The sequence below is a fragment of the Dendropsophus ebraccatus genome, chromosome 6 (genome assembly GCF_027789765.1).
Source record: "Dendropsophus ebraccatus isolate aDenEbr1 chromosome 6, aDenEbr1.pat, whole genome shotgun sequence".
Lineage (NCBI taxonomy): Eukaryota > Metazoa > Chordata > Amphibia > Anura > Hylidae > Dendropsophus > Dendropsophus ebraccatus.
Genome location: NC_091459.1, coordinates 16715363 through 16730142, shown reverse-complemented (window position 1 = coordinate 16730142; position 14780 = coordinate 16715363). Strand labels below are relative to the sequence as shown.

The 14780-nt window shown below is 45.0% G+C and overlaps 1 protein-coding gene across 2 annotated transcripts in view; it reads right to left on the bottom strand.

The window, feature by feature from the left end:
• CAPN10 (calpain 10) overlaps positions 1 to 14780 on the bottom strand; it is a 28605-nt gene extending 13825 nt beyond the window's left edge. For both annotated transcript variants that reach the window (XM_069973475.1, XM_069973474.1), the window contains exons 1-7: positions 14692 to 14780; positions 14482 to 14612; positions 14276 to 14407; positions 7681 to 7877; positions 7211 to 7401; positions 4254 to 4395; positions 388 to 554 (exon numbers count right to left, since the gene is read on the bottom strand). In XM_069973475.1, the coding sequence (XP_069829576.1) occupies positions 388 to 554; positions 4254 to 4395; positions 7211 to 7401; positions 7681 to 7877; positions 14276 to 14407; positions 14482 to 14607 (955 nt within the window). In that variant the 5' untranslated portion in view covers positions 14608 to 14612; positions 14692 to 14780. The remainder of the gene's footprint in view (positions 1 to 387; positions 555 to 4253; positions 4396 to 7210; positions 7402 to 7680; positions 7878 to 14275; positions 14408 to 14481; positions 14613 to 14691) is intronic.

The window sequence follows — 14780 nt, the reverse complement described above, 5'->3', positions numbered from 1 at the left end:
GATATTAGTGAGAAAAGATTGCTGGATATTGTGCTGTGCAGGGCTGCCTTTCTTCTATCCATGCACACTCACCCCCCTCCATAGAGCATAATGGACAAATGTTTCGGCCGCTTTCACGTAGTAGGACCACATTTTCTGTATTACCATAGCAGGTCTTGGTCCAACTGCATTTCTGATGTCCCCAACTTGAGGCGGTAATATGGACATAACAATCTGGCTGTATTACACCTGTGTGCGCTTTGTAATCCATTCCCAGTAGAGCACAAGTGATATTCTGGTATTATGTATACTTTCCACATCAGGGACAATGCCTAACATATGAGCACATATTGTGTCTTCCATTAGCTACGCCTTCAATTGTAACCTCCACAATTTACCTGCACTCACCAGTCCAGATACTTTCAATCTCATCTTTATTAATGACAGGAAACGACAACGTAACTTCATTAAATTCTTGAAAGAATTCTTCTTTTTCCACCCAGAATTCTCCATCTCGCATTTGAGATAAAAATCGGGAACTTTCTGTCTGGTCCATCAAAGCCCACTTATCACCACTGAGGTTAAGCAGAAAACAGAAAAGTCATTTTCCCTTTTTCCCTTTCCTATTTCTTGTACTAGACCAGGGGTGGGGAACCTCCGGCCCGCGGGCTGCATCCAGCCCCCGAGATCTCCTGATGCGGCTCGCAAACTTGTGGGCCCTGCGCACAGCTTCCTTCTGTGTCCGGTGGCGTCATGCACATTATACCTAAATGCCACGGCTGCCAGACACTGAGGAGGATGCTGGGCCTGCCAGCTTCCCTCAGCCAGAGCTGCGCACGTCTTCCTTCTCTTGTGGGCCGCGCATGATGACTTCATTTTATCGTGTGCCGCCTGCAGGAGGAGACGTGCGTTGCTCTGGCAGACTGTAGGAGATGGCAGAGGACCCGGCCAACGCTGAAGCGAGGAAAGGTGAGTGGAATGTTTATTGTTTTTATTCGGCACTGAATTCCAGGGCATTGCAAGAGGTTACTACAGCTATCAGGGCACCACAGGAGGGGGTAACTACAGCTGCCAGGGCATCACAGGAGGGGGTAACTACAGCTACCAGGGCACCACTTGGGGGGTGGTCACTACAACTACAAAGGCACCACTAGAGTGTTAACTACAGCTAACCGGGCAACACTTTGCCTTGTCCAGGGCGCGGCCAACCCACACTGCACCTCTCCCACGCAGAGTATAACATTAAGTGCAATGGCCACGTAGTGTATGGCCCTCGAATGATTTTATAAATGCTCAAATGGCCCTCAAGCAGGAAAAGGTTCCCCACCCCTGTTCTAGACAAATTGCTTACCAGTACGGCTATGAATGCAATGTAATCATGTTGGCAATTGAAATGTTACTGACAACTGGGTCATCAGAATAATTACTCACCGATAATTCGTTTTTCATGAGTCCATCATGACAGCACCCATTTACTAGGTGTACAGCACACCTAGTAAATGGGTGCTGTCATGATGGACAGTCTGAAAAAAACATTTTTATTACTTTAATAGGATGTCCAGGCAAAATAAAAAAGCTAGAAGACAGCAGGGGGTGGTGTAACCATAATAAAGTTATACAAACCCATCCTAGCCCCCCCACTGAACTCCTCTATCTCCCGACTCCTGTGACATGACGTTGCCACAGGGACAGCCCAGCCAATCAATGACTAAGGGTCTATTTACACAGAAAGATTATCTGACAGATTATCTGCCTAAGATTTGAAGCCAACGCCAGGAATGATTTGAAAAAGAGGAGAAATCTCAGGCCTTCCTTTATGACCTGATCTCTGTTTATAGTCTGTTCCTGGCTTTGGCTTCAAATCTTTGGCAGATAATCTTTCTGTGTAAATGGACTTTAAGGCAGGACACCGCTGCAGCCACTGATTGGCTAAGCAGGCAGTTACTGTAGTGACATAAGATTGCAGGAACCAGGAGAAGTGGATGTTGTCCAATTTTATTTATTTATTTTTTTTTCCCCCAGAAAACTTTCGATGCTTATTGTGGAAAATATTTGAAGTGAAGTGTCACTATCGTTTTTTTTTTTTTTTTTTTTGCAGAAATCAATAGTACAGGTGATTTTAAGAAACTTTGTAATTGGATTTATTAGCTGAAAAATGCATTTTTATCATGAAAAACCAGTTTGAAGCTCCCCCCCCCTGTCTTCATGGTTTTCTATGGAGAGGGGAGGGGTGGAGGGAGATAAGGCACCAAAACAGGACAACAAAGAGTGAATTTACATATTTACAGCTTCATCACCGGCCTGAGGTCAGCACTAGGGATGGTCCGAACCTGCCGAGGTTCGGGTTCGTATGAACCCGAACGCTCGGCAGCAGATTCCTGCTGTCTGCCCGCTCTGTGGACCGGGCGGATACAGCGGGAGGAACGCCTGGAAAACTGGGATACAGCCTATGGCTATATCCCAGTTTTCCAGGCGGTCCTCCCGCTGGATCATTACCGAGGGTTCGGGTTCTTACAAACCCAAACCAAACTCGGTTCGGACCATCCCTAGTCAGCACTGACCTCTGAATAGCAGCTTTCAAACAGCTCCCACTTTGTAATCCTTTGTTCTCTGCTGGCCACTAATCTTCCTCCTCCCCCTCCCCTCTCCATAGGTTACACAGGGTCCGACTAATGTAAAAGAGTCGAGATTTCCTGATAATGAGCAGTAAATGAGAGAGAGAGAGGGGGGAGGGGGAGGAGACCTGGGGTAAGTCTCTTTGAATGCAGATAGCGGCATATTTGCCTAATAAACACAATTACAAAGTTTCTTAAAATCGTCTGTACTAAAAAAAACTCGATAGTGACACTTATGTTTTTTTGTACCTATGAATTTTTTTAGGTGTTAATGAGCTACAGTAAAAACTTAAATTACAAGTAACTTGGTTTTAGAGTGCTTTGCAAGACAAGCTAAAAATGTTACAAAATCATATCTTGGTAAACAAGCAAGATTCCTTACTACAAGCCCCGTGTCCTTATCCTAAAACTGTACGGGGTAGAAAACCACTCTCATTTTAACCTGCTGCTTCCTGATCTACTCTGCTGGTGATTGCATGCCTTCCAGCTCTCCCCCGATACCTGTTCGTGTCACCTCTGCTTCTCTCTGACCCCTGAATTATCTCCTTCCCCAACAGCTGCTCCGGGTAAGGCTGGGTTCACACTGCGTTTTTGCAATCCGTTCTTTTCATCCGTTTTTTGAAAAAAAAAAAAAAAAAACAGATGAGAAACAGATTGTAAAAACGGATGCATTTGTGTGCATCCGCTTTGATCCGTTTTTTCCATTGACTTCCATTATAAATAAAACGGATCAAAACGGATCCTTTTTTTTGGACAGACGCAAAAACGTTGCTGACACTTTTTTTTTGTCCGTTAAAAAAACGGATCCGTTAAACGGATTGCAAAAACGCAGTGTGAACCCACCCTAAGCAGCAACAGTATTAGTGGGTTTGCAGCCACCTGGGGAGGTGTGTGAAGGGAGAGTTAACTGATTAACCCCTTCTTTACTGAGTGTTCTTTATTGATACCTTGGTTCTCGAACTGCTCGGTTCTCAAAAATGTATTTTCAAGAAAAGTTTTCTTTGGTTCTCAAACTCTGCTCGGTTTTCAAACAGTTTTTGGGCCCCCAGTCTTAAAATACTCAGCATCTGAGAGTTTTTGCGAGCGTGGATGGTGGGTTGTACCTGGTAAGTTTAGCACTGGTGAGGCTTCACATACAGTACAGTACTGTATAAGATTGCTGGAGTGCATATACAGTAGAGTAGTAGTACAGTCAGTGCACCACCATCACCCATCCCTTACAGTGCTGGGATGGGGGGGACTATACAGTAAAGGATGAATGAGGAGTCTGACTACTGTACTATAATTGCTGGTTTTGTTGAATGTTTCTTGTGTATAATGTCCTGTACAGTATAGTGCTGTTCTGTCATGTACAGTAGAGATTATACTGGGCACTATACAATGTAATATATGGGTATTGTATGTAATTATTGTTGGGTGCTGGAACCAATTAAACACATTTACATTATTTCCTATGGGAGGACATTGCTCGGTTCTCAAACTGCCCTCTGGAACCAATTAAGTTCGAGAGCCGAGGTACCACTGTGTGTATATATAAATATATATATATATATATATATATATATATATATATATATATATATATATATATATATATATATATATATATAATATATATATATATATAAAAACTAACAACTTTCAATAGTTTGCACAAACCTTTTCCGCCATGATCCCTCCCAGCAGTTTCTGCCCCAAGGATTGTGCACACAAAACAAGAGTAGCGTCTCTCCGTTCTTTGTAATTCCATGCTGTATATCTGTGATTGTAAAGGCATGAAACTGCCCCAGATCTCCAGATCCTACATATAAATTAGATCAGATTAAGATTTTTAACATGGAAGAAGTATACATGTTCTATTCTTTTACTCTGTAAACACAACTACTATATAAACAAAGAAAAAAAAAAAAAACAATAATATGCAACATAAGAAAGCAAGAAAAAAACAAACTTAAAAGTGCATCCACGCTTTTTATTTTTATTATATGCTCCCACACACATACATGCAGACACATTTGTGACAAATACACAATATAACAAGTTCCCCAATTATATGATAAATGAAAGTACACAATCATGTTATCAGTATAGGATTAACACAAATACACAGGAGATAAAGATTTAAAAAAAAAAGATACATGGCAATATATAAGAGTCAGAAAAAATGGTAGGCACAAGTATATAGATACATATGAAGGCAGGGTATAGTATATAGATACAAATCTTGATAGGGTGCAGTATATAAATACATATGCAGGCATATACAATGCAGAATACAGAGATACATGCAGGTAGGGTACAGCATATTGATGCATATGGAGGCAAAGTGCAGTATTTAGATGCAAATAAAGGTATAGTATATTAATGCATATGGCAGCAGAGTTCAGCATACATCTACAGTCAACTTCTTTTCTCTAGATATAGACTGTGTATGAATATAAAGACAAAGTAGACTTACCACCTCACCATAGAATCCCCCACTGTACAGCTTACTGCAAACTTTGTTTTCGGGCTCGTTCACACAGAGCAAAAGCAGCTGAATTTCTGCGCTGAATCAGCCCTGAAATTTCAGCCGTTAAAATAGGTGCAGAGCCAATTTCCATTGTGTTGAATGGAAATTCTGCTCTGCAGTTCACACGGTGGAATTTCCGCATTGAACTTATCCGCTTTCCGCTAGAAGAATGAACATGTTCATTCTTCCGCTAGCGGAAGCCTATACAAACCAATGGGGCTCTGATTTTCTGTTTTAGCGTGGAATACAAGCGTAATACAAGCGGAAATTACACGCTGAATCAGCGCGGAAATGGGGGAAAAAGGGGGGGAGGAGGATTCTAGTATATGTTCTGGTATAGTCTAGTTTACTCGCCAAATACTCGCTGAATTTCAGCGCTGAATGCATGCGGATTCAGCGCGGATTCCTCAAGTATTCCGCGCTGAATTTGTCAAGAGCTGATTATGAGCTGAACACGCAGGGATTCTGCTTACATTCTGCTCGGAATTCAGCGTCAGTTGATTTCAGGCGGAAATATTTCCTCGCGTAATCCGCCCCTTTTGCTCTGTGTGAACGTAGCCTTCTTCTATAGGAATCTGTCAAGATTCTGTTCTTCAAGAGGACAAAAGTTGTCCGGCCTAATACCAGCTCTCTTTTTTTTTTTTTTTTTTTTTTAATCAAATCTTTTTTTTTATTGAAAAAGTTTTTTCAGAACAAATTATCTCCCAGTACAAAAAAAAAAAAAAACAACAACTCTGAGAGGGCATACTCTCTCCCCCATTCCTATCCCAGCCCAGCTCTCTTATATTTAATTCAACAGATGCCCAGTATACTAAATTCGGCTAGGCCTGCCTCCTACGGCAAGTACAGCTGATGGAGAGCCAGGAGACCCCCATACAACTTGATATATCATCTACAGATGATGTCTATGGAGAGATTGGATAGGTGATACAGGACCCTTGCATTTTTTTCCATCACAATACTACCCCATGCGACATCTGTTGGAGGTGTGGAAGGAATAGAGGATAGATTTCCAACGTCTGCTGGTTCTGTGACACCATACGTCCTTACTGGAACCAAATTATTGCCTGGATCGCCAAACTCCACGGGCCCACCCCCACTATCAGGCCTGAGTTACCTCTTCTCTGGGAACCTACCCCTGACTACTGTCTAAGTAAGCATTCCCTGATCACTCATCTGTTGGCTGAAGGTCGAAGATACCTATAGCTTAGAGGAAATACTTAGTTGGCAATTCCTCGGACATGAAAAATATCTGTCAGTGTGGGCCCCATGGACAACGCTCCTCCAGTCCAACCTGCATACAACATCTCTCTAGTACGATCATAGTAACAATCGTAAATAACGACTATGGTTCTTTGTAATATCGTGAACGATTTCAGGTTAATGATAAACAATCTCATTTGAAATTGGTGATCGTTCAAAATTGCTTGGGATCCTATTCCACTGGCCGACCAGGGCCTTATCAACAATGTAAGCATTTACTGGGCCTATTCCACGGCCTGATAATCGTTTAGCGAGGGCTGCAGGGACATCATTACCGATGTCCTTGCAGCCCTTTTTTAAACATTATCCTTTACCTATTCAGGTTGCAGGTCTTCTGCGCTCAGGGCATCACTGACCATGGCGGTCACGGCCAGTGATTGGCTGGGTGGTCTGTCAGCTCAGACAGGCCGCTCCGAAGCTGCTGCTGCGCGTGGGACTGGGAGAAGGAGCGCAGAAGAAGCCCTGCAACCTGAACAGGTGAAGTATGCTGTTTTTAAATCGTCTGTTGCCTGCCGCTGCTATTCCACCTAGCGATAAGTGGGTGGCGACCTATGAACAATCAGCTGATGACACGATCTTTGGCTGATCGTTCTCTCTATTCCACAGAGCGATAATAGGCCGAATCGATTTTTCGCTCCGTGGAATAGGCCCCTTATTTGAACAGTCTGTATCAAAGTTCTGTTGATCTCTTTTATACTGGTGGAATCCCTTCTATGTGCAATACCTGCCTACATAAAACTTTCAATAAAAGATTTTATTAAAATATAATAAAAAAAATTTCTACACACACACACAGTATATATATCATTTTTTAATATGGTGAGTGAAAGGTAACCCTTACCTTCTCTGCTGTGGAGCACAGAGCAACTCATTGCACATCTCTTCTTCAAATCCAGCATCTTACTAAGTATTTCCTCTCTGAAACTTTCTTCTGCAGATTCAAATGACCATCTTTCTACCAGACCCCCAGTTAAATCTACCAAAGCATCGACCACCTGACCAGCCCACAGAGCCTCATAGCAGCCATGCAGCCTGTAGACACAAACATGTACACAATTTAATTATATAAACATCTCTATATACTCAAGTAAAAAAAAACACTGTTCATGGAATATTTTTTAACCTTTTTTTCTTGGCCAGAGTCGGGAGCGGATCTAGCAGAAATAAAATTACAGAGGAAAGACCAATACATCATTGCCAGACCATACATTATTGGCTACACCATTAGAAGTTGGTGTGCAGTTCTATATTATAGTGTGCTTATGGATCTGATACAGCCATGTCAATTTAATACCAGACGTATATACATACTTGGCATATGCCTTCTCTAAGAGTGGAAGCCAAAAAGCTTCTTGATCTTGGCAATGGGAGAAGCAAAGTTTGTGTCCAAGGCACGGCAAGCGATCATCAATTGTCACCTCAACCCAGCGACCAAATCTCCAAAATCGACAAGTGAAGCATCCAGTGTAACCTTCATCTTCCCAGGTGCTCTGATCAGCAGGAAAAACCTTTAGGTAAAAGAAAAAAAAAATGAAGTAAGGACTGTGAAAAGTGAATAGCCAGTGTGTGACGAGCAATATACTGTAGCATGTAGGGATGGTCCGAACCTGCCAAGGTTCGGGTTCGTATGAACCCGAACGCTCGGCATCAGATTCCCGCTGTCTGCCAGCTCCGTGCAGCGGGTGGATACAGCGGGAGGACCGCCTGGAAAACTGGGATACAGCCTATGGTTATGGCTGTATCCTAGTTTTCCAGGCGGTCCTCCCGCTGTATTCACCCTCTCCACGGAGAGGGCAGACAGCGGGAATAATTTCCGAGGGTTAGGGTTTGTACGAACTCGACCCGAACCAGGTTCGGACCATCCCTAGTAGCAAGTAAAAAAAATAATAAAAAAAAAAGTGGTATAGGAGCATGTTGATACTACAGTATTAACCTCTTAAAGTGTTGCTGTTTACATTTTTTGCAGAAATCAATAGTACAGGCAATTTTAAGAAACTTTGTAATTGGGTTTATTAGCTGTAAAATGCATTTTTATAATGGTTTTCTATGGAGAGGGGAGGGGTGGAGGGAGATGAGGCACCAAAACAGGACAACAAAGTTAATTTACAGCTACATCACCAGGCTATCTCCTTTGAAGTCAGCACTGACCACTCTGACCTCTGAATACTGGCTTTCATACAGTTCCCACTGTGTAATCCTTTGTTCTCTGCTGGTGACTAATCTCTCTCCTCCTCCCCCCTCCATAGGTTAGACAGGGGCCCAACTGATGTAAACTAGTCAAGATTTACTGATAATGAGCAGTGAAGGAGAGAGGAGGGAGGGGGGGACCTGAGGAAAGGCTTATTGATTGCAGATAATGGCAGATTTGCCTAATAAACCCAATTACAAAGTTTCTTAAAATCACCTGTACTATTGATTTCTTAAAAAAAAAAAAAGAAAAAAAAAAAAAAAAAGACAGTGACACTTTAAGGGTACGTTCACACATACAGGAACTAAAGCAGATTTGATGGTCTAGATTTAAAGCAAGTCTGTGCTTTCAAATCTGCTGCCTGTACCTGTGAACGCAGCCTAAAGACGTATTCCAGGAAAAATAGGAAATCGTGGGAGAGTCCAACCTCTGTACCCCCCTGCCGATCACTGTATCGGGCCCCCGACTTCTGTGTAATGAAGAGGCGCGGGCGCGGATATTGCACGTGAGACGCGGCTCTATACGTTCCTCTAGAGCCGAGCTCTATAATGCCAGGTGGTTTAATCACTGAGTTCAGAAGCAGCTTGACCTCAGATTAACCCTTTCCAGCATTACAAAGAAGCTACAATGTTGCAGATGCAGCCTGCCGTGAACTTGTTTATATCAGCCATCTCAGGGGGGAGGAGGGGGAGAGAAAATCTCACGCACAGATTATTGTGTCTTCAGCAGAAAGCAGCAGCTCAAAACTTGGGGAAGGAGATTAAATAGATAATAACTAGTATGGAAGGAATTGTTACTCTCACCATGGGCAGCAACATATGACATGTATGTTTAAAAGGAATACCCCTTTAAATTGTACCTGTTGCTATAACTTTTAGAATCTAAATTAACACGGGATGTGAAATGAAGCAAGTTTGCAATTTACTTTCAATTTTTTATCTTGCTTTAAAACAAACCTATACTTACATGTATCCAGGTCCAGTCTCCTGGCGGCTTTTAAGAGACTAAACACATGAAGTCCCGGCCAGTACAGATTGTCGTGGCTCAATGTGTCCATCAATCACATGACTGCCTTCTCTGTGAGCGCTGATGACTAAGATTTCCTGTGTTTAGTCTCTTTTTTTTTTCCAACCAGCAGAAGACTAAAAAAAAAACTTAAATAGACTGGACCTGGATACATGGAAGTATAACTGCTGTTGATTTAGACTGTGGAAGTTGTAAACCCTAGCTGCTGTCTAGTCTAGTATGTATAAAAAAACAAATAAAAAAAACCCCACCCTCACAGAAAAGAAAAACGCCACCCCCAAAAAAACGCCATGTGTGTAAGGCCAATCATAAACGTCCATCAACTTCCAGCTAACATCTGGCCCCTGGCATTTTTATTGGATTTAAAGGGGTTCTCCAGCCAAAAACGTAATGTTGTAATTTACTTCTATTAAAAATTCTCAAGTCTTCCCATACTTATTAGCTGCTGTATGTCTTGCAGGAAGTGGTGTATTCTTTTCAGTCTGTCGCTGTGCTTTCTGCTGCCACCTCTGGCCGAGACAGAAACTGTCCAGAGCAGGAGAGGTTTTCTATGGGGATTCATATAAAACCAAGACAGAGTTCCTGTCTCAGCCAGAGATGTCAGCAGAGAGCACTGTGTCAGACTGAAAATAAAACACCACTTCCTGCAGGACATACAGCAGCTAATAAGTAGGGGAAGACTTGAGAATTTTTAATAAGAGTAAAATACAAACCTATATAACTTTCTGAAACCAGTTGATTTGAAAGAAAAAGTTTTTTGCTGGACAACCCCTTTAACCCCTAGACGACCCTGGACGTAGGGTTACGTCATGGAAGTCTGTCCCCAGACGACCCATGACGTAACCTTACGTCATGGGTGTTATTCCCGCTATGAAGCGCGCTCCGGAGCGGAGCGCGCTTCATAGCAGGTGGGGGCCGGCTGCAGTGAGCAGCCGGGACCTCACCGGTAATGACACGCTGCAGCGATCGCGCTGCCGCGTGTCATTAACCCCTTAAACGCCGCGATCGCGGCGCGACCGCAGCGTTTAAGTGTAAGTGACAGGGGGAGTCCCCTGTCACTTACCGATCGGGACCCCCGCAGTGTGACTGCGGGGGTCCCGATCGGTAAAACGGACTGCTGGAGGTCTCTTACCTGCCTCCATGCGGTCCGATCGGCGCTCTGCTGCACTGAGCCTGCACAGGCAGGCTCAATGAGCAGAGCGCCGATAACACTGATCAATGCTATGCCTATGGCATAGCATTCATCAGTGTAAAAATCAAACTAGTGAATGTAGAAGTCCCCCAAAGGGACTTCAAATGTGTAAAAAAAAAAAAGTTCAAAACACTAACACACTACCCCAAAACCCCTCCCCCAATAAAAGTCTAAATCACCCCCCTTTCCCATTATATAAATAAAACATATAAAAATGAATAAATAGATAAACATATAATATACCGTAGCGTGCGTAATTGTCCGATCTATTAAAATATAACAAGCGTCATTACGACCGGTAAACGGCGTACACGAAAAGAGGGGAAAAAGTGCGCAGATTACCGATTTTATGTTACATTATATATTAAAAAAAATTAATAAAAAGTGATCAAAACGTCCGAGCTTCACAAATATGGTATTAATAAAAACTAGAGATCATGGCGGAAAAAATGACACCCCATACAGCCCCGTAGGTGAAAAAATAAAACCGTTATAAGCGTCACAATAGGCCCATTTTATTTATATTTAATTGGCAAAAAAACGGATTTCATAAAAAAAAAAATATATAACATTAGAGAATCTGTGTAACCTGCATATGGTTGTGTTCAGACTGACCTATAGAATAATGGTATCATGTCGCTGTTACCATATAGTGCATTACGTAGACACAGGAACCCCCCAAACGTTACCATATTGCATTCTTTCTTACGATTTCACCAATTTATATCTTCATAAATAATATATTTGGAATTCCATCATACATGTTATGGTAGAATGAAAGACGCCATTACACAGTACAACTATTCCTGTAACAAACAAGCACTTACATGGCTTGTAGATAGAAAACTGAGAGTGCTAGAGCTCTTAGAAGGGGAGGAGGGAAAAACGGAAACACTAAGATCAAAATTTGCGCGGTCCACTGGGTCATTTTGGGCCTGGTCCTCAAAGGGTTAAAGGGAACCAATCACACAAAAATTGGCCATAAAGCTAAGGAAACGTGCTGGTACATCAGCCAGCACGCTTCCTAACCATCCCCCTTTACCCTCCGTCCCATGAACATTCAGCCAGCAAAGTTAGTTTAAAGGGGTTGTCCGGCGATAAAAAATTATTCACAGAATAACACACATTACAAAGTTATACAACTTTGTAATGTATGTTATGTCTGTGAATGGCCCCCTTCCCCGTGTTTCCCCCCACCCACGCTAGACCCGGAAGTGTGGTGCATTATACTCACCGCATCTCGTGTCGTCCACGGTCTCTGATCCTCAGCAGTGACGTCTTCTTCGGGAGGCCGGCGGATCTTCCCGAGTGCCGGCCACCCTCTGCAGCGTCATCCGAAGCTCAGCCGCGATTGGCTGAGCATAACTGTGCTCAGCCAATCGCGGCTGAGCAGCTGATGACGTGGCCGCGTCATCAGCCGCTCAGCCGCGATTGGCTGAGCACAGTTATGCTCAGCCAATCGCGGCTGAGCTTCGGATGACGCTGCAGAGGGCGGCCGGCACTCGGGAAGATCCGCCGGCCTACCGAAGAAGACGTCACTGCTGAGGATCGGAGACCGTGGTCGGCACGTGACAGGTAATGTATAGCGCACCACACTTCCGGGTACACGGGTGGGGGTGGTGGGACACGGGGAAGGGGGCCATTCACAGACATAACATACATTACAAAGTTGTATAAAAATAAAAAAAAAAACACCCTCACAGAAAAGAAAAACGCCACCCCCAAAAAAACGCCATGTGTGTAAGGCCAATCATAAACGTCCATCAACTTCCAGCTAACATCTGGCCCCTGGCATTTTTATTGGATTTAAAGGGGTTCTCCAGCCAAAAACGTAATGTTGTAATTTACTTCTATTAAAAATTCTCAAGTCTTCCCATACTTATTAGCTGCTGTATGTCTTGCAGGAAGTGGTGTATTCTTTTCAGTCTGTCGCTGTGCTTTCTGCTGCCACCTCTGGCCGAGACAGAAACTGTCCAGAGCAGGAGAGGTTTTCTATGGGGATTCATATAAAACCAAGACAGAGTTCCTGTCTCAGCCAGAGATGTCAGCAGAGAGCACTGTGTCAGACTGAAAATAAAACACCACTTCCTGCAGGACATACAGCAGCTAATAAGTAGGGGAAGACTTGAGAATTTTTAATAAGGGCGGCCGGCACTCGGGAAGATCCGCCGGCCTACCGAAGAAGACGTCACTGCTGAGGATCGGAGACCGTGGTCGGCACGTGACAGGTAATGTATAGCGCACCACACTTCCGGGTACACGGGTGGGGGTGGTGGGACACGGGGAAGGGGGCCATTCACAGACATAACATACATTACAAAGTTGTATAACTTTGTAATGTGTGTTATTCTGTGAATAATTTTTTATCGCCGGACAACCCCTTTAATCGTGTCCCACGCTCTATGCAAATTACCATACAAGTAGTCACGGTGGGCGGGCGGCTAGTCAAGTAGTCACGGTGGGCGGGGGCCTAGTCAAGTAGTCACTGGGTCCTGGGCCGGCGCTGTAATCACGCCCCTCCGGGTGTGTTGTAAAGCGGCGCCGCATTGCTAAGCTGCGCATGCGCAGGGCAGCCTGAGAAGACGCTGCTGTACTGCGCTTGCGCGGCATAGTACAGCAGCGGCTTCACCCACTGTACTGCGCATGCGCAGCTTAGTAAAGACGTCGCCGTGGCCGACGTGCAATGCCGCCCCCCCCCCGAGTGACGTCACCAGGCACCACTTTACAACACACCCGGAGGGGCGTGATTACAGCGCCGGAGCCAGCCCCCCACCCACCACGACTACTTGACGAAGCCCCCGCCCACCACGACTACTTGTATGGTAATTTGCATAGAGCGTGGGACACGATTAAACTAACTTTGCAGGCTGAATGTTCATGGGACGGAGGGGACAGGGGGATGGTTAGGAAGCGTGCTGGCTGATGTACCAGCACATTTCCTTAACTTTATGGCCACTTTTTGTGTGGTTGGTTCCCTTTAAGATCTAATTCACACATCCAGCATCTTGGGTTGGTGGTCAGGGGAGCGGTGACAGGAGCTGATGAGAAGGAAGCGGCGTCAGGAGCGGATGACAAGACGGGAGCAGGTGGCAGGAGCGGGTGACGAGAACCCGAGCGGAGAACTTCGTTCGCGTACCCGGCCGTCTGCCTCTCCACCCGTGCCATAGTCACCATTCTATGGGCGGCCCGGTTCTGCTATCTGCCAAAAGAATTGACATGTCAATTCTTTCGCCGGAATGCGGAATCCGCCCGCGCATAGAATGGTGACTATGGCACGGGCGGTGAGGCGAGCTACGGAATCCATCGGAAATTCTCTGCTCGGTTTCCGTAGTGTGAACCCAGCCTAATAGTGATATATGAGCCGGTTAGATTGGTGTAAGCTGCTGAGAGTTCCCCTTTAAGGCAGAGTGACGCCTGAATATTGTAACCTAAGGAAGCAATGTGTAACATAGAGGAGCAATACCGGGAGAGCGGCCCCGCCGCAGCGTCTCTCCCGTTACCTGGTGCAGAAGCAGCGGAGACGTGTGCAGCACCGAGCAGGCACAGATGAACCAGCAGTCTCCCAGAATGCCTTGCTTCCCCAGAGCATCTCTGCCGTCCGCCGGGAACAGACGCGGAGACGGACAGATCTCCTGCCGGAAACAGAGCACAACAATGAGCGACAGAGCGGGCGGTGAGGGACCGGGGACAATGTCACGGATCCCACCTGAGGTCTCAGCCATGTAATACGGTCACATAGCGGAGACAGCGGCGTGTTACCGCGGCCCAACAGGGAGGAGACACAGGCGGGGAACTCCGGGTCCGCGAACAGCCGGGCGGCAGGGGGAGGCATGTTATCTGCGGATAGAATACAAAGCTGTCAGCCACACACGGCGTATAGACGGGCGGATACCGAGCATGGAGACCGGGGGCTTACCGGACACCACATGACACGGAGCTGACAGACCGTGCACACATCCCGCAGCCGGGGATAACCATCAGACGAATAGATAGACAGCTATAAGC